General features: G+C 49.2%; 1 protein-coding gene across 3 annotated transcripts in view; it reads right to left on the reverse strand.

The window, feature by feature from the left end:
• Positions 1-656: 656 nt before the first annotated feature.
• tjap1 (tight junction associated protein 1 (peripheral)) overlaps positions 657-25,559 on the reverse strand; it is a 28,519-nt gene continuing 3,616 nt past the window's right edge. Inside the window, exons 2-12 of one of the 3 annotated variants that reach the window (XM_040033747.1) lie at positions 19,462-19,527; positions 18,893-19,121; positions 14,595-14,762; positions 12,980-13,008; positions 12,589-12,750; positions 11,884-11,950; positions 9,351-9,380; positions 7,880-7,987; positions 7,548-7,631; positions 5,610-6,278; positions 657-5,512 (exon numbers count right to left, since the gene is read on the reverse strand). In XM_040033747.1, the coding sequence (XP_039889681.1) occupies positions 4,862-5,512; positions 5,610-6,278; positions 7,548-7,631; positions 7,880-7,987; positions 9,351-9,380; positions 11,884-11,950; positions 12,589-12,750; positions 12,980-13,008; positions 14,595-14,714 (1,920 nt within the window). In that variant the 5' untranslated portion in view covers positions 14,715-14,762; positions 18,893-19,121; positions 19,462-19,527 and the 3' untranslated portion in view covers positions 657-4,861. The remainder of the gene's footprint in view (positions 5,513-5,609; positions 6,279-7,547; positions 7,632-7,879; positions 7,988-9,350; positions 9,381-11,883; positions 11,951-12,588; positions 12,751-12,979; positions 13,009-14,594; positions 14,763-18,892; positions 19,122-19,461; positions 19,528-25,559) is intronic. The other 2 variants (XM_040033746.1, XM_040033748.1) reach the window with 2 other exon arrangements.

A 25,559-nucleotide genomic window follows, 5' to 3' on the forward strand; every position in this document is an offset into this window, starting at 1 on the left:
GAACTGCGGCGCCATCAGGAGGTTGCCAGGCTCCACCTCCTCGACCATCGCAATGGTAATGGATTGGATTTATATAGCGCTTTTCAAGGCACCCAAAGCGCTTTACAATGCCACTATTCATTCACTCTCACATTCACACACTGGTGGAGGCAGCTACAGTAGCCACAGCTGCCCTGGGGCAGACTGACAGAAGCGAGGCTGCCATATCGCACCATCAGCCTCTGGCCAACACCAGTAGGCGGTAGGTAAAGTGTCGTGCCCAAGGACACAACGACCAGGACAGAGAGCCCGGGGATCGAACCGGCGACCTTCCGGTTACAGATGCACTTCCCAACTCCCTGAGCCACGGTCGCCCCTAGTAGATAAAAACCTGCTTGGGCATCGGTAACAGAAGCATCGCCCATTTACTTGCGCAGCACCTCAGGGAACTACGCAAAGGTCTCACAGGTCATGTGACCCCACGATGAGAACAAAAGGTCAAACACAGAGCGCCAGCTTCAGTCAGTCACACTGTTCATGAGCTGCTGTATTAATAAAGTTTGAACCAGGAAGTGAAGCTCAGACACGAGACGATCTGATTGGTTTGTACTGCATGAAGGAAATAAACTCCAACCTGACAAAGGTCCTTAAAACAATAACAGGCGAGGAGGCGGAGCTTTGTTTAAAATATTTTATTAGCTTTAAAATATACATTGTTTACAAACTGAGAAAATAAAATCGTCAGAGATTAACAGTCCGTTTCTGTCCGCCAGGCGAGACGCGGCAAGGACATGAAACCACCCAGCTGACCCCGAAAACACCGCGCCTGGGGTCAGAGGTCGTGACCTCAGACAGCACCCGTTGGGGGGAGAGCGTAAGGGGCGGGATTACAATCAGACACTCCCCCACTAGTTACCGTTTGTCGGTCCTCGGGTGACTCCATGTCGTCTTCACATAAGCCCCCCCGCCCGTCCGTCCGCCCGCAGCCATGATGGTGTCGGCTTGGTGCAGACACATCGAAACAGAACGAAAAAAGAAAATACAGTAGAAACGTGTGTTTACCTTTTTAGCGCCAACAGTGAGGCCGCCCAGCTCCACCTGCACAGGTGAGCCAACTAATACAGAGGCTTCCAAACAGGATCTGACTCATCAACGCCATTTTTTAAAAATCATCTACTCTGTAAAGGGAGACGCATAACAGCGCGACACCACACGTTAGCAAGCACTGATAACGGAGCTTCCAAAAACATCAGACGAACACGACAACAGGAGCTGCTCGCCGCTGTCACGGGGCCTGGAAATCAAGGACCCACTGACGCGAACACTTGCATGTTTCTCTGATGCATGCTGGGACACAGTCACTTTAAACAGGAAGCAGACAAGAAAACACCACTTCAGTCTGACCTTAGATCACCAGAGTCGTTCATCACCGTTTCCTACCTCTTTAGTTAATACTTTTCAGAATAAAAGCATTAACTAAAGGCTACAACACACTGACGCTGTGAAGCGTTTTAATGTGAAGGTTAAAACAAGCAGAGTGATGTCATCGCTCCGACAAGTCGCATCATTAAAGATGTACGAGTCCTCATGTATCATCTATTTATACCCACTCTCTCTCTCTCTCTCTCACACACACACACACACACACACACACACACACACACACACACACACACACACACACACTGAAATATTAGCGAGACGGAAAAAAGGTGAATAATTTAACAGCAGCTGACGACTCCAGCAGGAGGACGACGTGTCTGCAGGATGAAGGACTCGCAAAAGGAAAAAAAGGTTTGAATGTTTCATCAGCTCGCAGCTTTGAGCTGCTCGCTCCACTTGTCTATGTTTTATTCACCTGCAGTCTGAGCAGGAAGCCCCGCCCACCTTCACCTCAGTGTTTCCACTGGAAAAATGCCTGAGATGTCCTCACAAACACCTCAAGTCTCTATCAATACGACCCCCCCCCCCAAACACACACACACACACACACACACACACAGTCCACCTGGACACGCTCAGGGTTCGATGCTCTGGCGTGACGTTTGGTGCGGATTCGTTTAGTTTTTCTGCTGTTTAATTTCAACTGAATCAGTGCGTACTCTTTTGGTCTGTTTCCCACCATCTGTCACCCTGTAAAACTGGGAAAACTACATCACTGACATCATCACGGTGTATAATGGGGCAGATGCAGCATGTTGTGAGGTCAAACAGAGATGGCGTCCTTCAGCGAGACGTCGCGTGCTGATTCACATCGTCAAAGTTACGATTAAAAAAAACAAAAAAAAAAAAAACAACCCTCAGTCCCACGACGCCACGGTTGGACCAAGATGCCTCACTTCCTGTTTGAACTGTGAGTTACAGCAGCGGGCACATCTGACCTCACATGCGGTCACTGCGTGGTCGCTACTGTCACTAGTCGTTACCAGACGTACGAGTTAATCCAGTTGGTAAAATTTAAATTGACCAATGGCGGTAATCGATTGTGTCCTAAATATTATGCAGCCATCTGCCACCAGGTGGCGCATCACCGTTGAGAAATGCCATAAACGTGAACATGAACTCCTCGACGTTTCCCCAGAGGAGGAGGGAGGCGTGAACTTCCCTGCTGTCACTTCAGATAATTGTCGGTGTGCATTGTTCATAACGCTCGCACAGCGTTTAGTCCGTTAAGTTTCAGACATACGCACAGGTGTGTAAATGTCACGTAGCATGCACACGGGCAGTTTACATCTCAGAAAGCGCTGAAACTCATCAAACAGCCGATTGTCGCTATGCCACAACCACAACTCGACCTTCCCACCACATCAGCGAGCGGCCTAGCTTTAACCTGTCAGCGGCTGCAGCGCTCTCCGCTGTGACATCACGTCCCGTGAAAGCGGCTGAAAACTGTGAGCAGCTCCCGTTTCTGTAAATAGTCTTCTCTGCAGGAAACCTGAAAAAAGCCCCTGAACATTCCACCATTAATCCGTCCAATGATCGATCACCTTCGTTAGTCAGAGAGGCGGGACCGATCGATGACCCAACGTCGGGCCTCGGTGGGAGTGACAATCAGAGCTGTGAGGAGGCAACGAGCTGACATTCAATCAGAAGAAGAACAGAGTGAGGTCAGGTACGGAGGCTCACAGGTGCCACAAATATAAACTCCTCCAGGCCACCGGGGGCACTGCAGGAAGTCAAACAGATTCTTTGATTTCTGTTTTAACCCCAATTTCCCCCACTATAGAGGCTTTTATTTTGTAGGAATCAGGTTGCTATTTAAAGGAATATCAGTAGAGTTTTTGTTTTCAATCATCATTTAAATGAAACTGAGCATTTCTGGCACCGACAGGCTTCCGTAGACGCACGACAAAAGCACAAACTGACTGGGGAAAAAAAAAAAAAAAAAAAAAAAAATCACAAATCTATAAACGGCAAACAATAAAACTAATAACAGATCAATACTCAATATTTCACAAAAAAACAAAAACATGACAGCAAAAAAAACAAAACTGGTACATTCCAGGTGTGAGTTGAGAAGAAGCCCCGCCCCCAACCCACAGGCGCAGTCCTAGTGTTCGAGGGGGCAGAGGTGAATCTGGGTCAAAGGTCAAACCTCAGTCTGCAGCTCCACAACAAATCAATCAGCTGACTAAACAACAGGAAATCAATGATTAGTACAGACTTCAAAATAAAAGTCTTAGTAAAAAGACTGTGTGCCCGGTGTCACACTCACAACCATGGAGTGAGAGAGTGAGAGTCTGAGGGCGAGCGAGGCACTGTCTGTGTGTGTCTCTTCAAAATAAAAGCTCCTGCTCATGAAAAAAGGCAAATACATCCGGTAAAGTTTTGCTTTTAAAATCTATTTTTCTGCTCTGACACACACACACACACACACACACACACACACACACACACACACACACACACACACACACACACGACGTGGTTTTGAATGTTGATTGTTCAGAATTTAACTAAACCTTTAATTGTCCACATACTTTTGCTCATACTGTATAAACTCTATATGCAGACTCAGAATCAAAGACGCCATATGGACATAAATATGCGGACACCTTCGTGGAGAACCAACCAGTCAAAAGTATTTCTTTTCCAAATTCACAGAAACGTCAAACTTCGGTTTAGGCTGTCCACATACGGATGGACATTATCTGATGATTGATTGATAATCAGCTGATCAGAACTCTATTGGCCTCATTCACCAATGTTTGCGTGGAAACGTTCTTAAACGGCGCCATATTACAGCTGGATTCACATGCGTACCGGCCATTAATCCGTTAACCAGCCCTGCGCAATTGCAATATAATTAGCATACTATCCACATATGGCCCCGCCCCCATTTCTCTATCCAAGGACACACGCTTACGTGTCTGAGCCGAAGAAAAAGAAACTTGAATAATAGTGTCCGAGGAGGCCAGAAGAGGCGGAGCTTTCCACAGTGTTTCCACGGGAGCGACCACGGTTCAAACGTAAACAAACAAAGTGACCGTCAGGCTAATGGGAGTGCTGAATATATGACGTGGACGCTGCAGCGTTCTCTGACCGCGCGTACGGATTCGGGTACGAAAACAGAAATCACAGATTTGTGTGGACGCATTGTTAGTGAATGACGCCCGCACACACGCGTGCACGCGCGCACGGTCTGCCAAGTGTTACGATTGACGTGTCCACATACTTCTGGCCATGTCTCCTCTCTGCTACATCATCACCACTCTCGACACGTCATCAGACCAAAAGTATGTGGACAGTGATTCGTGTCTCACGCACACACCCGGGTCAGGCGGCGAGCTCGGCATACGGTAGAGTATGGCTATATCCTGGATGGGTGTGACCTCTGACCTCAGCATCAGGTCAGCGGAGCACAGTGCGGGGCGAGCAAGCATCAGTCCAGCAGTGTGCCTTGCTCCTGGGCGCGGGTCAGGCTGTCTTTCCGGTGCAGGTGGTGCACTCCCATCCTCTTCGGGCTCTTCTGGGGCCGATGCAGCGCGATGGCGCCAAGGGCGGGGTCCAAGTCCATTAGACGGGTTGAGATGACGGGCAGTTCGTGGGGCAGGATGTCTCTCTCCTCCCCTGAGCTCTCGCCCTCCTCCTCCAGCTCCCTGCGGGCGTCGCCGGGGCTGGTCACCACGGTGACTGCAGTGTCCCCGCTCCCGCCGTCATCATCCAGGTTCATCAGCAGCTGCTCTCCCTCCTCCTCCGAACAGTCTCTGCCGCCGTAACAGCCCCGCCTCCCCACCCGCTGCTCGGTGTCTGTGTCTGTGTCGAGGCTGGAGCCGCGGCTCGGTGTCCAGCTGCGTGCCGACGAGCCCTCCTCGCCGTCAGAGTACGCCGCCCTGTGCCGGTCTGAGGAGGAGGCCACTCCCACCACCACCTGCCTCCTCCTCTGCAGCTCCTGAGCCGTCTGGCTACTGAAGGACGTGCGGTGCAGCAGCGTGCCGTCGCTGGACGGCGCCATCTTCTCCACGAACATCCGCTGCCAGTTGGCGAGCAGGTCTTCCTCAGAGCTGCCAGAGCTCGCGAGGACACTGGGTGCCTGAGTGGGAGGGGTTAAAAACAACAACATCATCATCATCGTCGTAAGCTCGCATCTGAGATTTAACTGGTGTGATGGTGGGTGGGGCTTCAGTTACCTGAGGCGGGCTGCTGAATGGGCTGGACTGGCTGGACAGCGGCTCGCTGGGGGCGTCTCTCTGTGATGGTGGCGTGCGCTGTTGGGCTCCAGAGGAGGAGGAGGGGGCGGGGCTGCCAGGGGCCAACCGCTCGTCGTCATTCTGCACAAGGCTCAGCGAGATGGCCTGCCTCGTGGCGTATGTGCAGTTGGGCAGCGGCGAGTTTTTCGGGATCTTCACTTTGTCGTCCGACGAGAATTCGATGACCTTGCGCCCGGGGTAGAGGGGGTGGGGTGGAGGTGGCGCCGGGTACGGGTTCAGCTTCTCGAAAGATGGAGCTCCACCTGCCTCTTCATCCAAGCTGCTTTGACTGCGACACGAGCCGTTCTGCTGCGACGCCTCCTGACCGGCACCGTTCTCCCGGCCTCGCCCCTCGGAGCCCCCGGGGCCCGTCATGTCCACATGCACGAAGACGTCTTCGGCGACGGGCCGGCCGCAGCTGCTGGACTGGGCAGAGTTCAGGACCAGCGGCTCGGGTTTCTCTAGGACACGGGCGATGACAGAGGTCGGCACGACGTCGGCGGGCGTCAAACTGAGCGTGTCTGGGTCCTGAGAGCCGGGGGCGGGGCCTCGCTCTGGGAGACTGCTCTTCATGTGTTTGTTCAGCATGTCCTGAAGCTCTGAGGGCAGCTGCACACACACACACACACACACACACACACACACACACACACACACACACACACACACACACACACACACACAGGTTTAATTCCCGGTCTTTCGGCACTCAGCTCCACAGACAGGGTCACAAACTAAAGTCTTCATCAGCCAATAAACTGTAGGTCTAAAACAGGAAGTTACAGAACCTGCAGTACCTCTAACAACCAGCAGAGGCAGCAGTGAGTCAGTCCCCAGTGTTACAACATCACAGCAGAAATGAACGTGTTTACGGCCGAACACACAAACTGTTTGGTCTCTACGGTAACACCTCTATCACGAGATGCAGATGACACAGTTTTATATATCAAAGAAAAGTCAGAGACAAATGTAACACCTGTCCATGGGGAGGATGCTTTTAACTCACTTGTCTAAACTGTATTGAGGTTTAAGGTTTCCATTATTAGGGGCGTGGCCTCTTGCTGCTAATGGTCTGCTAGGCTTCACCTGAACTGGAGCTCTTTGATACCTACGGCCAGATAACCACGCCTCTCTCCCAAATATGTCACTTCCTGTTCCAGAAATCCAGCGCAGAGCTAAAGTCATATGCAGTGGTTGTCATGGTGACCCATTTCAAAGTCAGTAGTCCTCACAAGCGCGCGCGCGCGCGCGCGCACACACACACACACACACACACACACACACACACACACACACACACACACACTCCTGGAAATATCCGTGTGTGTGTCTCTAAACTAATGGGTCTGATGCAGGCAGCAGATCGATCCCACTCTCACGCTTTAATGGCATTAGCGCGTGTGCCAGTTTCCTCCATTAAAGCGTTATACTGGAGATTCATTCGCCCGCTTCCTGCTGACCAGTGGAAAACTCCTCGCCATCTGCAGCGGCGAGGACCTTCCAGTGACGTCAGCTCTGACGTTCAGTACTGACACTCTGCCTGTCAGCTGGAGCAAGAAACTACCACAGTTGGAGCAGAGTGAGAGGCAGATGTGACCTTTGAACCCGGAGACACTGCTGAGCTACACTGCCCTGATAACTACAGGTAGGCCCGCCCTCAGCTGCTTCCTGCGGTGCTGTGACGCCACAGGGACTAAAATCCTCCCAAATTAACTTCACGTTTGTTTCACTCAGACCTCAAAACAATCAGGAAACAGTTTACTAGGGTCAGAGGTCAGCTGAGCAGGAGGTTCATTTTCTCAGAGTCGTCCCCTGCTGGACGTTTGAGAGACTGCAGATTCAGAGCATTTCCTGCTCGTAATAATAAAAGTTACTCACATCAGCAAATTTGTGGTTCCTGAAGTGCGACTTGTTGCACTTGAGCAGCTGAACGGCCAAATTACAGTCCTGCCTGTAGCGCTCCTGCAGACAGAAGACAGCATCAGTCAGAGCACGCTCACAGGAAACAGACACCATTAAACAAAATAAAAGCCCATCCTGCAGAACAATGGTTTTACAGAGACCATCAATGGGGTCACAGCAAGTCTTGTCAGTCAGGAAGTTATCACACAGTAGTTTTTACTTCCTGTCGTCTCACTGTGAAACACCTGACACTTTGAACTTTGACCTGGAAGCTGAACGTTTTTACACAAGTGACTGTTTGTTCTCACGTTGAGCTCCTCCAGATGGTCGATGGTGTTTTTAGCCTCCAGCAGTTTGTTGGTGAGCTGCACGATCTCCTGGTCCATCGTCTTCTTGTCCCTCTCCACCTTCCGCAGCTGTGGGCGGGGCAAAGACAAAGCATTAGCGTACCAGCCATCAGTCACAGTAAAGCAGCCAATCAGGAGCCTGAGGCAACAGCAGGTGGGCCTTCAGCGGAAACCTACATTCAGATCATGTGGGAAAAAACTGAATCGCACATTTTTCCGTGTGGGCAACATGTTTGTAGTTTTCCGTGCAGCTCAGCTTCTCCTGTCAGCTTTTCAAACTAGTCCTCCTTCAGCCAGCGCTGTGAAGTTAAGCTAGTTTTCCCAGATCATTTGAATGCTGCATTAAGCCAGCAGCTCTTACAGATGCATTATGGGAAGCAGTGGCGTGTGCTAGGAGATCAATAAGATCGATAAGATCCCGATCAAAGCGCTGAAGCTGGAAAACAAGCTCGATGTTCAGCTTTTACTCTGCAAGCACGTCTCAAACGTGAGCATCAGTTTTCTGCTCATCGTCAGATCAGGACCTTCGTCCGCAGCTAGAGGAACGCATTCTGCACGCGTGCAGCACCACGGAGAATGTAATGGACAAGCTCCGCCCACTGCAGGTGGAAATGAGCACAATTTGTTACTGACCAACAGGTGTGCTGTTCACAGCAGCTCTGGGGAGAAAAAAAAAAAAAAAAAAAAAAAAAAAAAAAAAAAAAAAAAAAATCGCTATTTTTTTTTATATTTTTTATGTCAAAATAATCTGAGAAAAGTTCTGATTTCCAGAAACATTTTATATCAAAATATGTTTTTTAAAAAGCTGCAAGAAACACATATATTTAGTCTTAAATCAACATTTTAACAAAGTCTGATTCTAAAAATACAAACGACATTTTTATCCAACAAACAGAAAAGTCGGGATTTAAACTTAAGATATGATATTTCTCCAAAAGAGGAAAAACAAAATTGAGAAAATATTCCTGGAGAAAAGTATTTTTGATGGGAATGATTTTCCTCACTATCGTGAATGTTCGGTAATATCGGACACGTTTTTATCGTCTCTTCCTGAAGACGAACCTTCAGTTCGTCCTGATCCGTCAGGCGAGCTCAGAAAACCTAAAAGCTAAAAAAAAAAAAAAAAAAAAAAAAAAAATCGGCGGAGACGGGCGGAGTTTGAACACCAAGCCCAAAAAGTTCAAAACGCAGCGAGCCGAGTCTTTAAGGCGGAAATCAGCCGGATCTTCAGTCCAGCTCGGTCACAGAGAACTTACAGCAACACTAAAGGAGGAACAGGTGGAGGCTGATGGAGGCTGAGCTCACGCCTCTCAAAGCTGCTCAGGTTTCTCCCAGAAAAATCAGTTTAACAGCTAAACGAGAGGACTTGGTGCTCAAACAGGAGGAGGAGGGGGGACAGAGAGGGAGGAGGAAGAAGAACATGAAACGCAACTGCATGAACCCATGTCTGACTGACAGCAGCCTGATGGAGGCGATGAGGATGGAGGTGATGAAGGTGGAGGTGATGAAGATGAGTCAATCCACCAGGGAGCAGCGTGCGAAAAAGGAGAAAGAAAGAAACAGATGAAGAACGACAGTCAGACAAAAACAGGAAGTTTGTCAACCGTTCACCACCTCTAACCCCACCCACCCCAGCTGAGCTCCCACCCAAACTTTCAGAGGTCGCTGGCACCCAGTGTTGCCAACTTAGCGACTTTGTCGCTATATTTAGCGAGTTTTCAAACCCCTTAGCGACTTTTTTTTTTTTTTAGAAAAAAAGTCGCTAAAAAGGACGTGAAAGCGCGTATCGCTTTTACTCTCAACAAGCAGCGGGTGCTGTAACGCAGTCAGTTCTTTTACTTTTTTACTGTTATGCTGTTTTGTGTATCACAAGGTTTAAAACTACTTATAAACACAAACACAAAGTAACTCCACCAGAGTGCCTATTTCAGGTCACTTTTGCCGGTCCAAGCCCGGGTAAAGGAGCAGGGTTGGAATTGTGACATTAAAAAAAACAATAATTGCTAAAAGAAATTTAATTTGTAGTTCTAAATAAACTAAATGCATTTAGGACGTTTTTTTACTCACTTTATGTCTCTTCCACGATGTTATTTCTCTCTCCAACAACGTAGGTTACAATTAGATTAGCATGACCAATTATGCAAATTAGGCGATGACGTCATTTAGCGACTTCTAGCGACTTTTAGGACAACCAATAGCAATTTTCCTTACTGAGGAGTTGGCAACACTGCTGGCACCCCCTGTGCCCACTCAGCCAACTGAGTCATTGCGTGTTCGGCAGCGTGCACACCTGAGCACCAGAAATACAGCAGTTTATGACGCTGCCCATGTCAGAGACCACTTACAGCTAGCTGGCTAACAATTGCCATTGCGGAGAGTAAACGCTACATCACTTTGTGCCTGTAAATTATATCCTAAGGAGTGAAATAAAAACTGACCACAGACACAAACAGGCTCATGTTAGCTGCTCAGCGAAACTGGAAAATAGCCTGTTAGCAATAATGTTAGCAACATAGCTACAGTTAGCCAGCTAGCTGTGAGTCCGCTACACTGCATGAACCTGGGGACAGTTGGCTCACATGCTAGCACGAATAAACTGACACCCAATATCCAATCTTTAAGTCTGACGTCATGAGCTGTTTCCGGGTCCAAACTCCGCTTCAGGTCCCAAAGTCAAACGAACACTGCGGCATCACAGAGAGTTACAAACTGTCTAAATTCTTTCATCTTTAATAAAATGATCAGCGTTGCTGCTTTACCAGGTCTAACAAGTAAGTTTAGCATCCAGGCATCCATGAAAATGGAATTTATGACATTTAACAGAGTTAGAAGTTAGCAGGAAGTTAGCTCCCTAGCTTCTACCTAAACAGGATATAGCATGTTCTGACTGAGAGATTTCTGAAACAAATTCAAACATACAGCTCTGCTACCACTTCCAACATAAATGAAGACAGAAAACTAAACAGCAGTGACGTCTGTAGGATTACTGAAGTTGGGCTAGCTGGTAGATAATGATGTGCTACGTGATCGCTAGCTACACAGCTATATTAGCATAACAAACAGTGAAGCTGGAGGATGAACACTAACTTCTTTCCACTCAATAAAAGTTAACGTGAGTGTTCTCGGTGGTCAGGAACAAATGCAGTCGCATGGCAGGATGCTGTAAACGGACCAGACTTCAGCCAGGAGAACAACTGAGATAATCCATCCACAATACGAGGTCAGTCATTAATATACTGCTGCATGGGCTGGGCTGCAGTTACATCATAAGGGTTTAAAACTGAGCAGCTGCAATAAAAACAGAGGCCGACAGTGATCACTGACTGTTTTTAGTGGCTTGTTCAGATTAAACAGAACAAGATACAAAACATTAAAACATGTTAAAAAACACAACAGCCTTAATAAACAGAGCAGTTTGGACCGAAGCAGGATTCATACGTCATCACTTAAAAGACCGGACAGCAGCTTCACTCTAACGTCCTCTCTGAAACGCCCGTGGAGCCACAGCAGCTCATTGTTTCTTTCATTTGGAGTCAGTGGGCGGAGTCATGCTGCTTGACACTCATTTGGCACTGTTAGTGATTAGTTGACTCAATTTCAACACCAATGCCAGCTAGCGTTGTCTGCGCTGCGTGAATAGTCACTGTGACAGTTTTTGAACACGCCGTTCCTGCTGATGACATCACCATAAATGCACACACTCAGTAACATAACACACCCCTGCACTGCCCAATAACCCAAGGTCACTGCACATGCTCAGTGGATTTGTAAAAAAGCGGAACATTTTGTTTGAACAAACACGTCCAAACTGTAACCGTGGCTCTCCCACAGGTGATCAATACGCTGCCTCAGTGTTTTTATTCAGGTATTGATCAGTTATTGGATGAGCTCGATCAACCCTGTTGCTACGGTGCTCCCGAGTATCCCAAGGTCAAAGGTCAGGTGAGTGAGAGGCAGAGGTTTACCAGAGCGTGAAGTTTCTCCTCCAGATCCTGATTGGCTCTCTGAGACGCTGTGTAACTGTTCTGGAGTCTGCAGGTGGGGGAGAGAGAGAGAGAGAGAGAGAGAGAGAGAGAGAGAGCACAAGTATGAGTAATGCTCGCCCGACCTTAGACTGCAGCAGTGCATTCGACCCTTCAATCGCTGCCGCGTCAGACACGGAAACGGAGCGCTGGAGGCGAGGCTCATTGGAGGCCAGAGTGTTGAGCCGGAGCAGATACAGACTCGGCGTTGTGATCAGCGTTTCCCCCGCCTGTAGAGACGAGAAACCGCCACGTGGACGGGTCGCGTAAGAGACGACCGGACTCCACGTGTGGCTGTGACGGCGGGCGTCGCTGACAGGTACGTGAACAAGTACTTTCTGTTCTGCGAGAAACACAGTACACACAGCAGCGTGACGGAGCGCGTGCAGACTCGGGCGCAGGCCGGTCAGCTGATTAACCTTCGATCAGAGCAAAGCACACGCGTACGGAAAGGGTCAGCTGATTTTATCGGCGCTGCGAGGATCGCGTTTGTTGGTTAAAGAAAACTCAACCGTGAGCGTACAGCTGCACGGGACCATTCATCAAAGTACAAGTACTGCAAACATCAAAGTACTGCAAGTGTACTTCATGGAAGAGAGTGAGCGGTGCGACTGACACTCTCATCCCTGATGAACTGACTCCACCCACCTACGGAACTTGTCTCTCATCTTGTCCAGGTCGTCTCGAGTCCGGCTAAGCTCCGCCTCCATGTAGTGGCGGTTGCTGTCAAACTCCGCCTCCATGGCCTCCATCTTGTGGGTGGTGAGAGAGAGGCGGCGCCGCAGGTCCTCATTCTGCTGCTGAAGGATTCTGGGAGGAGACAGGAAGTGATGAAGACAGAGCTTCCTGTTCAGAGACCACATGACCCTGGCTGAACTAAAAGCTGCTTCCTGTTAATAACCGACACTAACGGGACAAACAGCCCACACGTCCTTTAGTTTGAAGCTGCTTGATGACAAATGCTGCTCAGCTTCCTGTTTTAACGGCTAAGCTAACGAGAAGGCGTGACAGACAGGAAGTTACGTTCAAACGGACTCACCTGATCCTGTCCGAGTCCGACAACGCCTCCTGAAACACAACACGACATCATCAGACACACAACAAACTGCACTTTAAACTGTGTGTATGCGTGTCACTCTGGACTCCGCCCTGCGCTCTGCTCTCCGTCTCACTGTCACATGATTGGACGGACTGAAGCGGCCACCATACCCTTCGCAGCCGTAACTCGGCTTGCCGACACGCCGTCACCACACGCACGCAGCTGTATATACCCGCCATTAAAGCGCAACAAGCTGCTGCAGTATGGTGTCGGCACGGAGACAACATCGCAGCGTAACCGCTGAAGAGCCAATCACAAGTTACAAAAATCAAGGGGTGCACGACCAGAGGTCAAAGCGAGGTCAGAGTGCGTCACTGGGAGTTTGGTGTCCTATGTATTGTATGTGGCCCCTGTGTGATGTCATCTTGATGATCAATAACTAATGAGCTCAGTGTGAACCGCTAAGACCAGTCCGCTACCCTGGACTGGTGACCTTTGACCCGCAGCAGGAAAACAACAACAGGAAACGGTTGGGGGCGGGGTAAAGGTGGAGTGGACCTACCTTGATGTGTGACAGCAGTGACAGATTAGAGAGAGGACGTTTGTCCACCTTAACTCCTCTTTTCACCTGCCGTTTAGTCCCCGCCCACTCTCTGTACCCTTGCTGCTGCTTCGCGGTCTCCCGCACCGCCCCCTCCTCCTGCGTGCCTCCGGGCCGCTGCAGCGCTGCCACCCAGTCGTCCCAGCGTCGAGTCCGGTCTGCAGAAGACCCCTTCACCTGCTGGTTTCTGTAGGCGGGGTGGCGGCGCTGGGAGGCGGGGCTTATATACTCTTTAGAAGCCGACCTGCCGAGCAGTGTTAGGCAGGCGGGGCTAAGGACCCGACAGGTGATCTCATCCAAGAAGTTAGAGAAGCGGACCTTCTCCTGCAGCGCCTGCATCCTCCAGTTCCAGTCAGTCCTGACAGGGGAGGGCGGGGACGAGGACCGCCGCCAGGTCAGCCTCTGCTGCTCTACCCGATCCAGAGAACGGGTCGGAGGGCACCGGCTGGCGCTGCTCCGCCCTCTGCCGTCATCTAGCAACTCCACCGACTTTGACTTCCTGATAATGTCATAGGTCTCCACACCCAGTGAAGTCGGCTGCTTCAGGATGCTCCGAGGAGCGCTGGCGGTCCGCGTCCGGCCAGCGGCGTTCGTGCAGTAATTGAGGTGGTGATGTTTTCCTCGAGGGTTGCAGCTCACTGCGTGTTTCGGGGCTGGGGCGGGGCTTCCCTGTCCCAGGAAAGCCTGGTTTCCTGTGTTAATGGAGGTCTTGACATTGCGAGGACTCGTGCCGCGCTGAGGTCGCGGCTTTCGGTGAGGAATCATGGCATCGTGACCGGATGCAGTCATGCCCGCCACCGCGGTTCTCGCTGAGCTGGGTTGGTGGATATGTCCTCTGAAGAGCGGCGGCGGGGTGCAGAGCTCCAGGCTGGAAAGGCTGGAAACCTCCAGCTCGCTGTCTGAGAGTGGCGGCGGCAAGGTTGGGACACCAGGCCTCATCCCATCGCCAGACAGCCGCTGACGGGCAAGGTGCTGCGGGGGGTGTGGAGGTGTCTTTAAAGTGTGTTTGATTACCTGATTGATGTCGGGCTGCGGTGCAGGTGGCGGCGGAGCAGTGGGCAGGGCGTGGCGTGACTCGCGGTGCTGCGGTGGAGCCTTACGGTACGGCTTCCTGGCCGGTGCCGCACTCGCCATCCTAGGCCGTGCTTCCTTCCTGTGTAACTTCGTGTCGGTCTGTCAGTCCTGCCAGGAGAAGACGAGTTAGAGGAGGCACAAAACGACTCTGACGCCCGACAACCACCCACCACAACGCCTCGACCGCAACTAGACTGTTGCAACCGTCGCCCCCTCACCCTCTCTCTGTGTGTGCAGATCGATGCTCGGTCGCCCGTCATCAGCATCAAATACACCCTCGCCACTACAGTAAAGTGTGTGTGCATGCGTGTCCGTCCCTCAGGCCTCTCATTGATTGCGTTTGTTTCCAGAACAGGAAGTGCAGCTGCATTGATCTAACGCTAATGTTAGCATGTGACAGAGTGGAGCTAACACTGCTAATGTGCTAACAGCTGATGATGATGTCACATGATTACAGCTGCCACAGCGCTCTGCTCTGACTGACTGTGAGCTCACTGGACGTTCAACTGGCATGTGGAGGTCAAAGGTCAAAGCTCTGATTTGTAACGTGTGAATGTAGTGTTCAGACACGCACCCGCCACTCTCTGCTCCAATTAATGCACATCACATGACCGCGTCCTGCCCTTGGGGAGCCAATGGCAGGCCATTGATCACTGTGCAACTTCCTGTTTCTCTCTTACACTCACACACACACACACACACACACACACACACACACACACACGTGTATTTATAACCTTGTGGGGACATGTCATTGGCATAACCCTTTCCCTAGCCGCTTACCCTAACCATCAAAAATGAATGCTTAACCCTGAGCTTAACCATAACCTAATTGTAACCCTGACACTAAAACCTCATTTTGAGTCTCAAAAATGCCTTCAACCCCATGGGGACCGGGATTTTGGTCCCCGCGAGGGCTGTTTGTCCCCACAAGTATAGTATAATAAACTACCAATTTTTGGTCCCCATGAAGATGTTAATACCACCCCCCACACACACACACACACACACTGACATTCCCCCTCTGTGAGGACCTCTGATGTCACACTGAACGTCCTTTAAAGCTTCTCCACACGATGGAAACGCCCTCTGTTCCACCTCACGAACGCACGCCTATGTGCACGCTCACATGCACACGCCTGAAGCTTTGTTAATGTTTTATAAATCAGCAATCTTTAAAAGTTCATATTGGATCATTTCACGAAAGACAAATCCCTCCGGACGTCTCTGATGTTGCTGAAATGAACTCTGCTCTGTGAGTGAAGTCGAAGGCAGCGGCGTTTAAAATCAGCTGCGTCAACTGTGAGAAACGGACCACAGCGCCTGAACTGGGAGCTACTGGAAAATGAATGAACTGATTTCAGCGGGAGAACACACCGCGTGTGAGGACACCAACAGGAAACCCGAGTCCTGCCCACTTTCATTTACATGAAGGCAGAAGGTTAATCAACAGCAACACATGGAGGGGTAGTAAAGTCAGGCCACGTGATGTCATATGATGGGGATGGAGACTGTACGAGACACGGCAAGAGGAAGACACTGAAAAGAGGGCAAAGTTCAGCCAACCGACTCAGCCTCTGAGTCGGTCACAGATCGGTGTTGAACCCGCTGCTGCTGGTTTGGATCGATCTGACAGCTGCGTGTAAAATGTCACCACTAGAGGTCAGCAGAGAGCAGGCAGCTGAACAGTGAGGGAGGGAGATTTTCCCCATCTTTGAAGGCTGTCAGGTCACAGTTTACCTCAGCTGTCAATGCCGTGTGGGAGGCGTCTGCCTTTGCTTCCTCTGGACACGCCTGTAAAACTCTGACAGGAGTCCGAGGAGCTCACTGCTGAAGACGACAGCTGCTGACGATACACTGAACCTTTCTGGGAGTAGGGCAGCCGTTAGCCTCTGCTAGCTGAAGTGTCTGCGACGCTGCTGGACTCTTAAATAATAATAAACGATGTAACCAAACTGTCTTTGAGAGGGAACGTGGGATTTTTAGGACGCTTGAACCTGACGGCAGGATCTCATGTCTATTCTGCTAATAAGTAATTATAATAAGCACTTAGAACAATTTGGGGAATAAATGAGCACGTTATGCATTTGTGTGTTAGCGCCATGACGTCAGCACAGGCTTGAGGTGAGGAGGAAGACGAGGACATCTTATTAAGACGACAGCGCCACTGTCTCTTTGCTTCCCGTCTTGGTTTCCTTGGTAAAGGAGAGCCTTCTCCGACATAAGCTACAATATCTCAGATCTCAAGGTGGAGGTATGAATTTAATTGTCCCCCAACAGCACGCAGACACCCACCATTCGTCGTCCACGCCAGGCGTGCTACCTTTTAGGTGGTCAGGGAGCGCTCCTTCCCTCCGCTGTAATTAATCACAAACTGGCTGCAATTAATTTTAATTCCAACTTTCCAAGGATGTGTCAGTTTGCTGGGAGACGTAATTACGGGCTGGGGTGGGGCCCCTTTCCTCTATTAAATGACCTCACAAACAGTGGACTGCAGATCTCATATCTTCACATTCATGAAGCAGATGTGAGGAAGCAGTTTAAGAACCTGAATGCTCGGAAAGCTCCCGGCCCAGACGGCGTGTCTCCTGCCACCCTCAGACACTGTGCAAACGAGCTGGCCCCAGTGTTTTCTGGCATTTTCAACTCCTCACTGCAGGCATGTCATGTGCCTGCCTGCTTCAAGTCCTCCACCATAATCCCTATCCCCAAGAAACCTAGGATCACTGGACTAAATGACTACAGACCCGTGGCTCTGACATCTGTGGTCATGAAGTCATTTGAGCGCCTAGTTCTCTCCCATCTCAAGACCCTCACGGCCCCCCTCCTGGACCCCCTGCAGTTTGCATATAGAGCCAACAGGTCTGTAGACGACGCCATCAACATGGCCCTACACTTCATCCTGCAGCATCTGGACTCCCCAGGAACCTACGCCAGGATCCTGTTTGTGGACTTCAGCTCTGCCTTCAACACCATCCTTCCAGACCATCTCCGAGGCAAGCTTTCCCAGATGAATGTGCCTGATCCCATCTGCCGGTGGATCACTGACTTCCTGACGGACAGGAAGCAGCATGTGAGGCTGGGAAAGAATGTCTCGGACTCCTGGACCATCAGCACCGGCTCCCCTCAGGGCTGTGTTCTTTCTCCTCTGCTCTTCTCCCTGTATACTAACTGCTGCACCTCCACCCACCACTCTGTCAAGCTAATCAAGTTCGCAGATGACACCACCGTTATTGGGCTCATCTCGGACGGGGATGAGTCTGCCTACAGGAGGGAGGTTGAACGTCTGGTGTCCTGGTGCAGCCACAACAACCTGGTGCTGAATGCCCAGAAGACAGTGGAGATTATTGTGGACTTCAGGAAGCACACAGCCCCACTCCCCCCCATCATCCTGACTGACACCCCCATCACCTCTGTGGACTCATTCCGCTTCCTGGGTACCACCATCACCCAGGACCTGAAGTGGGAGCCCACCATCACCTCCGTCATCAAGAAAGCCCAGCAGAGGATGTACTTCCTGAGGCAGCTGAAGAAATTCAACCTGCCAACACGGACGATGATGCAGTTCTACACTGCAATCATCGAGTCCATCCTCACCTCCTCCATCACCGTGTGGTACGCTGGAGCCACTATCAGGGACAAACAGAGGCTGCAGCGTGTTGTGCGCTCTGCTGAGAAGGTGATTGGCTGCAGACTCCCATCTCTGCAGGACCTGTACACCTCCAGGACACTGCGGCGTGCAGCTCGGATCTCAGCTGACCCTTCTCACCCTGGACACAGTCTGTTTGACCTGCTCCCCTCAGGCAGGAGGCTCCGGTCCATTCGCACCAGAACCTCTCGCCATAAGAACAATTTCTTCCCCTCTGCTGTTGGACACATGAACAATAACCACATGACTGTCCCCGCCACTAACACATGACCCTACGCTGTGTCACTGCATCATTTCATGTTTGGCACCGATCACCACCTGCACTCATGTATATATCATGTATATATCTACTTAGCACTTTTAATTCTTATTCTTACTTTTATTTTTTCATGTCTATTTAAGCGTAATTTATGACAGTATGTTTGCACTGAAGCACCGCAGCAATTTCCTAATGTTGTAAACCTGCTCAACATTTGGCAATAAAACCCTTTCTGATTCTGATCTGATGACAAGCTGCGGAGTTGAGAGCGGCGATGGCGAGACAGACCTGCAGCATGTTAGAAGGACAAACGCCCCTCAAACGTCTCACCTGCGTGATGACACGACCGACAGCTGAAGAGGAGGAGGAGCTTACTGCGGCTTGCGGAAAGTCTTTCGGTTACACGATCTGGGCGATTAGTCTCTCCCCTTCCTTCTGCTGGCTATTACAGGTGAATGTACATGTGCTACGTGTGTGTGACATCATCATCAGGTCGCCGGTGTCTGTACCTGAAGGATGAGTGAGTCCCGAGAGGAGGTCATCCACAGGACGATCCAGCCTGAAACAGAGAGCAGCTGTTAGACAGGAAGTGCGGCCGTGACCCAGCGAGCCAATGATGTGAGCTCGTCAGACTGATCCAGGCCAGAGCAGCTTAGCACGAGTGATGCTCAGAATAATCCTCCTGTAGCTGATCCTGGCTGCGGGTTCGGGTCAGATTTCACCCTTTCCACATGAAGCTGCAGTTAGCTCGAACGAAGAGCTGAATGTGAGTGCTACCTGCAGCGTCACCATGGAGATGTCACCTGACCAATCAATATGACCGCTTTGGTCATGCAACGGCTGCAGCAGAATCTGAACCCCTCACCAGGAAAGAGCAGAGACCGCAAACACATCCTCACCTTGTATGTCAGCACACACAGATCCTCCTCCTGCCGGCGTGCAACCCTCACGCTGCCTGAAAGTACCTGAAACACAAGATGGAGGAACGGAAACACGAGTCAGCGCCGCCGCCACACAGAGGACACGAGAGGAGGGCCGAGCGCACAAGACAGGAAGCAGACTGAGGCCAACAAGGCGCAGGACGAAGAACACACACACACACATCAGTAAAGACCAAAGTGAGAAAAACTTGGCTGAAAATAAAATAAAACGTTTGCAGAGGAGAAACAAATAAAAAATAAAATTTTAATGAAATAAAACAGAAACATATTTATGAGCAAAAATGTAAATATACACAACACGTTTGTTATTCCCCAAGACTGAACCTGCACAGGTGTGTCAGACAGGTAGTGCTGGGCCATCTCACACCGTTCACAGTAACACCGGTATGATGTTGGGCAACGATAAGAAAATGAAATATGGCGATAGGATATGGGTAAAACGCGCATGCGCAGTGCCTTTGTTTACATACGCACATGGCGGAAAAATCATGGCGGCGACGCAGAATGAGAAGAGAGAAAGCGGATCGTTGAATGAAACGGATGAACCAGAACTGGTTTGTAAAAATGCTGCAGCTTCACTGGTGTGGAACTGGTTTAGCTTTCGTCCGTCAGACACACAACAAAGCACTATTTTTGGTAGAGCGTGCTAGCGGGCCGTCGTTATTACCGTGTTGTTTGGAAAATACGGCGCACTTAAAATCAATCCTTTGATTTTTCTGACAGTCGACAGAGCCCCTTATAATCCCGTGTGCCTTATGTATGAACTCTGGTTGTGTTTACTGACCTCGAAACGATTTTATGTGCACGGCGCTCGAAAATCTGTCAGATGTTTCAGTACGACTTTGCTAAGCTACGAAGCCGCACCACTTGATGGATTGTCGGAGTATTACGGCTATCGTAGGCGGAGCCTCGCGGAGTGATACGTACTGTGCTTCAACATAATGTTACCATATTGTGTGTGTATAACCTCTTTTTAAGTTGTGTGGATATTCTACATGGTTATGCTGAGGATGTGTCGGCCAGTTTCCACTGGAAATGCCTTTTGGTTAAACTGTCAGCGAAGAATTTGCATTTGCTCTGTTACATGTTTATATAACTTTAATGCAGATAAAAAACAGCTGCTTGTTTCAGTGGAAATACATTGATGGGGTTTTTTACACTAATAAAGTTGTGGAGTTGTAAAGTATTTTGTCCAGTGTCGATTATATCGTCAGTTATATCGTTATCGCAAATTTTCAAATGTATATCGTGATAAATATTTTTGGTCGTATCGCCCTGCTCTGTGTACACGTGTTCACGTAAACATGAACTGATTTAGCAGGTTGAGCTGCTCATTGACCAATCACAGTGACGAGTTCAACACCTGAGAGACACACTCGCCCAAACACACAGTGAGCTGATCCCGGGTCAGTTCGCAGGCTCTGCAGGCCCACGTCACGGCCGTCTGATTGGGAGGAAGTGCAGCTGACCACCTGTCTCTGACATCACAGCTCACTCATCTACGGCTGAAGGTCAAACTGCAGCAGATGGCATGCTGGAAATCCAGCAACCGCAGCGCCGTGTCTGAGAGATCACAAAGGCTGGATGGTGCAAACCGCATCTCCCACAATGCACCACAAGGATCCTGCACCCATCACACATATGTGATCAATACCGTCCAATCGGAGGCAAGGGTCGGTGTCAGGATGACCACCTGCTGCGGGAGTGTGTGTGTGTCAATATACATGCCACAGAGGTTTATCTCCACTCAGAGAGGATTATGGGTAGGATGGATCTGTGAGGGCAGAGGTCATGTGACTGCTGTGCCAGTAAATAACAAAGCTGCTCAGAGGGTTAGTGCGACTAACGAGCACAGGCGCAGTACTAGGATTACTGATACTAGCAGTAATACTGCTGATACTCTGAAGGTCGACGCAGTAAAAACGCAGTAAAACTCCGTGACCTTTGACCTCAGATGAAGCTGAGCTGGTGCCGACTGGCGCAGGTTCTGTGATCATGTGACTGCACTTCCTGTGACATCCAGCAGACAAGCGCGCTCACAGCTGCACTCGAGTTAACTCGAGTTCTGCTCGTTTAATTACCGATGCTCCTCCAATCAGAGTCAACGTGACTCACCAACAGGAGCACCGACGCCATTTCTAGACATCTGATTGGCCAACAGGCACCGACTTCCGCTGACTGACTCTGATCTAGCACAGGTTGGGTCTGCTGCATCAGCTGTCATGGCAATGCATCAGGTAAGTAGTGATGCTGCCCCAGAGTTAGCCCTGAATCTAAACCAACGTGGGCGTGGCAGAGGTCACATCACAGCTAACAGCAACGAGTGCATGGCGGCCTGTGATGGTGCTGCGAGATTATCTTCAAACAAACAGAGGGAACCCCGAGACCCTATAAGGGGTCAAAGGTCACCGAAACTTCCTATGCAGGGATCCTGCCCCTGACCTCGGCACCAAGAAGCAGAGGGTGCGTTTGATTTATCACACCGAATGAAATCATCTGAAACCCGAGCGCTCGGCCATCTCACAGCTAACGATGATACCCGAGGCGTCCTATCAGAGCCGAGCAGCAGTCACCTTTCCACCTGACAGCTGATACCAGCTAACTGGTTTGAATGTGACTCACCTCAACATGAAACCACACACACACACACACACACACACACACACACACACACACACACCTGAGCAGGTGAGCTCTGTGGCTCATGTGTCCTGCGAGCGGCAGAGCATGTCCAATTCTCCTCATGAGACAGCGAGGACAGATGGTGTCTCAGTCAACTGTGAGCTCCGCCTCCTCCTCTGGTCACTCCGACAACAACACAAATGACGGAGAGTGTCCCTCACTACCTGCAAGAACACACGCCAGAGCCGTAACCTCAGTGTATGAGACCTCACAGCAGGGGGCTCAAAGGGGGGGTGGACAGCTTCACTTCCTGTGTCTCATGCTGTAATCAGATTACTGCGAGCCAGACTGCCCCAGAGGTCCCCACAGCGGTGCCTTCAGGTGTCTGAGGCACGTTTAAAACTCGCTGAGAACCACCCCGTAGCCTCAGGTGAGCACACACTGAACTGTAAGCCAATCAGCTCGCAGTAACTGTGTAGGAGCAGGAAACCACCATTGTTCTACTTCCTGTTTCCATTCCAGCCGACAAAGAATGTTTTTCTGAGCCTGCAGCGACTCGATGGCGCTGTGTCGACACCTTCCTTCACCATAGCAACGATCAACACGCCACCACAGACTGTACGTCTAAGACGGACACAGCCTCGCTGAATTTCAGCCATTTTAATTTCGGCATTTTTTCTGCCTCCACGTTGCTTTTCGTTTCTAGGAATGACCATATTTGGACAAGATGGTGCAGCAGCAACCAATCAAAATCCCAGAATTTCAGTGTGCACCCAAACAGGAGCTCCGCCTTTATGGACGGTCTGTTAGTACAGTGACCTCCCAGCAGCCGTGTTATTGGTCGGGTGATGTCATTAGAAACGCTCCAAAAGTTACCAACAGCACAAACACGGTGCAGAGGTGAAGTTAGCAGACAGGTAGCAGCTACATCCACCTGTGTCATCATCCACCTGTCAGTCAGAGGCCACACCCCTCAAACAGGTGATAATAATGAAAACAGGTGAGTTACAGAAACATCCTCCCCCATACCTGTGTTATGAAGAAGGAAATTATCCAGAGACTAAACATGTTTATTTTAACATGGGTGCCTGTGGAGACTGACTCACTGCTGCTGCTGCTCAGACTAGTGACTAGTCGACTAGTCACTGCAGGGCTCGCAAAATCGCTAGCCCGACGTCCCGGGGCTAGCGATTTTTCCAGTCGGGCTACCAAAATCTAACTCAGCCCTGCCCGTCGGGCTATCATAGGAAGGAAAATATATGTCTATGCTTTTGCATTCTTTCGCCAATGTAGCTGAGTAATTATGTCATTGGCATCGATGAGCCACTGTCAATATGTGACATATTGAAATCGCGTTTGAATTTGCGCTTGTTTTTTTGCTTTCACTTTCATTTTGTGATTGCGCGAAAGGTGTGTAGAGAGCAGCAGCACTGATTGGTGAGTGACAATTAATTGCGCACCAATTCCTCTGACATCGCCTTATCACTCATTAGCTTACTATTCAAACATGACAAGTGAAATCTCTCGCAGCAAGCTTAAACATGTGAGAGGTTGAGTGCGCAAAGAATCGCTGACCGTTATGTAAGTACGTGTATAAAAGCAGCAGGATTTACACTGGTATTTTAGTTCTGCTGAGCCAAATAAGACAGGTCAGGGTGAAGAAGTGACAGCCAAAGAAAAGCTTACCACAAAACGGAAAAGTTATGACAAATCAGACTATAAGGCAAAAAGAAAGTGCAGCTTTTTTGGTTTCATGGACAAAAGAATTTCTGTGGCTGGAATATGACGAGCTAAATAACATGATGTTCTGCCAGGTGTGTTGTGAGTTTCATTTGATTTCTGAGTCGACAAGCGCCTTTGTTACTGGGACTAGTAATTTTAAGAAAGACCCCATTAGAACCCATGAGAAATGCAAGAAATGCATTATTGCCCAGTCTGCAGTATCTTTCCCAGAACAAACAGCAATTGCAAAAAACATACTAAAAATAAACCAAGCACAACAAGAACTCCTGAAAAAGCTGTTTAGAACAGCGTGCTATATTGCAAAGAGTGAACTACCATTGGCAAAATTTAGCAGTATTTGCAAACTTCAAAAAGCAAATGGCCTTGGTTCCACTTACTTCTTACCCGTGACTTCAGTGGAAATTTCAGATTCAGGATCTGACACAGACTGATTCATGTTCTACACAGTTCTTACAAGTTAATAGAAATTTCTGTTCCATTTGAACCAAGTATTTGAGTTGATGATTGTAATTTTTATACAGTTGTTGTGATTTTTATTTTAACAATTTTTTTTGATTAATTTTTGTTTCCATTACAATATTATATTGTAATGGAAACAAAACATTAAAAAAAAATTGCTTTCTTTTTTATTCGGGCTACTTAAATTTATTTTGGGCTACCAAAAACTGAAGAATGCCTTCCCGAAGGGCTACCAGAGATTTTGAAATTTTGCGAGCCTTGCACTGATTATTTTTGCGATTAGTCGACTAATCAGATCATCATCCATTGGACGTACAACGTACAGCTTATCGCACCAGCAGCATCTGCTCTTATATAACTATCATTAGCTTACAAGCTGTAAGTGTTTAAGGTGCTAACTAAAAATAAAGACAAGATGATAGTTTATTAAAGTTTAATGAAATTTGCAGATTGTTTCGGTGAAGTTTAATAAACTCCTTGCTATCTAAAATATAACAGGACACCGGAGTAAACTCTCCAGCATCTCACACTTCTGATAATCAGCTGTCTGCTTGACGTTTATTCAGCTGTGTAAAAACTATAACTTTAATCTCAGCCAAACCGATTTACTCAGGAACAAATAAAATACTAAAAAAGCCAAACAATAAAATTTTTAAGTTATCTAAGTGACTTATATATCATGTTTAACCTGAGTAGCGAAAGACGGCGGTGGGTTTGAAAACGATTTGCCGGGAGTCCGGTGTTCTCACGGCTCTAGTTAGCCTAGCCCCCGGCTAGCTATCGAGCTAGTGGGTAACAGACGTCTCCGAAAACGTCGGAGCGCTTTTGAAAATATGTGGCGTCTTGATAAACTGAGCAGATATTTGAGGTTTACACAGCTACATTCTCGCCTGAAAATATGTTAAACGTTTATTTTGTGACCCAGAAAGAATAATAAGAGTAATATTAAAACTAACTAGCTGCCGCCATTGTTGGAAACTGAGCAGGGCCACGCTATGAATTCTGGGATAGGTTGGGCCACCAAGTATACACCCGACCCATCCTTCAAATCTGGCGCATTTGTCGGAGTCTTCGAATGTGGACAGTCTTCGTCGTGTCGCTGTAACGTAATCGGCCTACAAATGCGGCACAGGAGGATGCGGTTCCTGAATTTGGACACAGCTACGATACCGGACACAGCTTCTTCTTCTTCTTCGGGGTTTAACGGCAGCTGGTATCCTTGTACATGCAGT

Source organism: Simochromis diagramma, unplaced genomic scaffold (assembly GCF_900408965.1).
Source record: "Simochromis diagramma unplaced genomic scaffold, fSimDia1.1 OVJJ01000176.1, whole genome shotgun sequence".
Classification (NCBI taxonomy): domain Eukaryota; kingdom Metazoa; phylum Chordata; class Actinopteri; order Cichliformes; family Cichlidae; genus Simochromis; species Simochromis diagramma.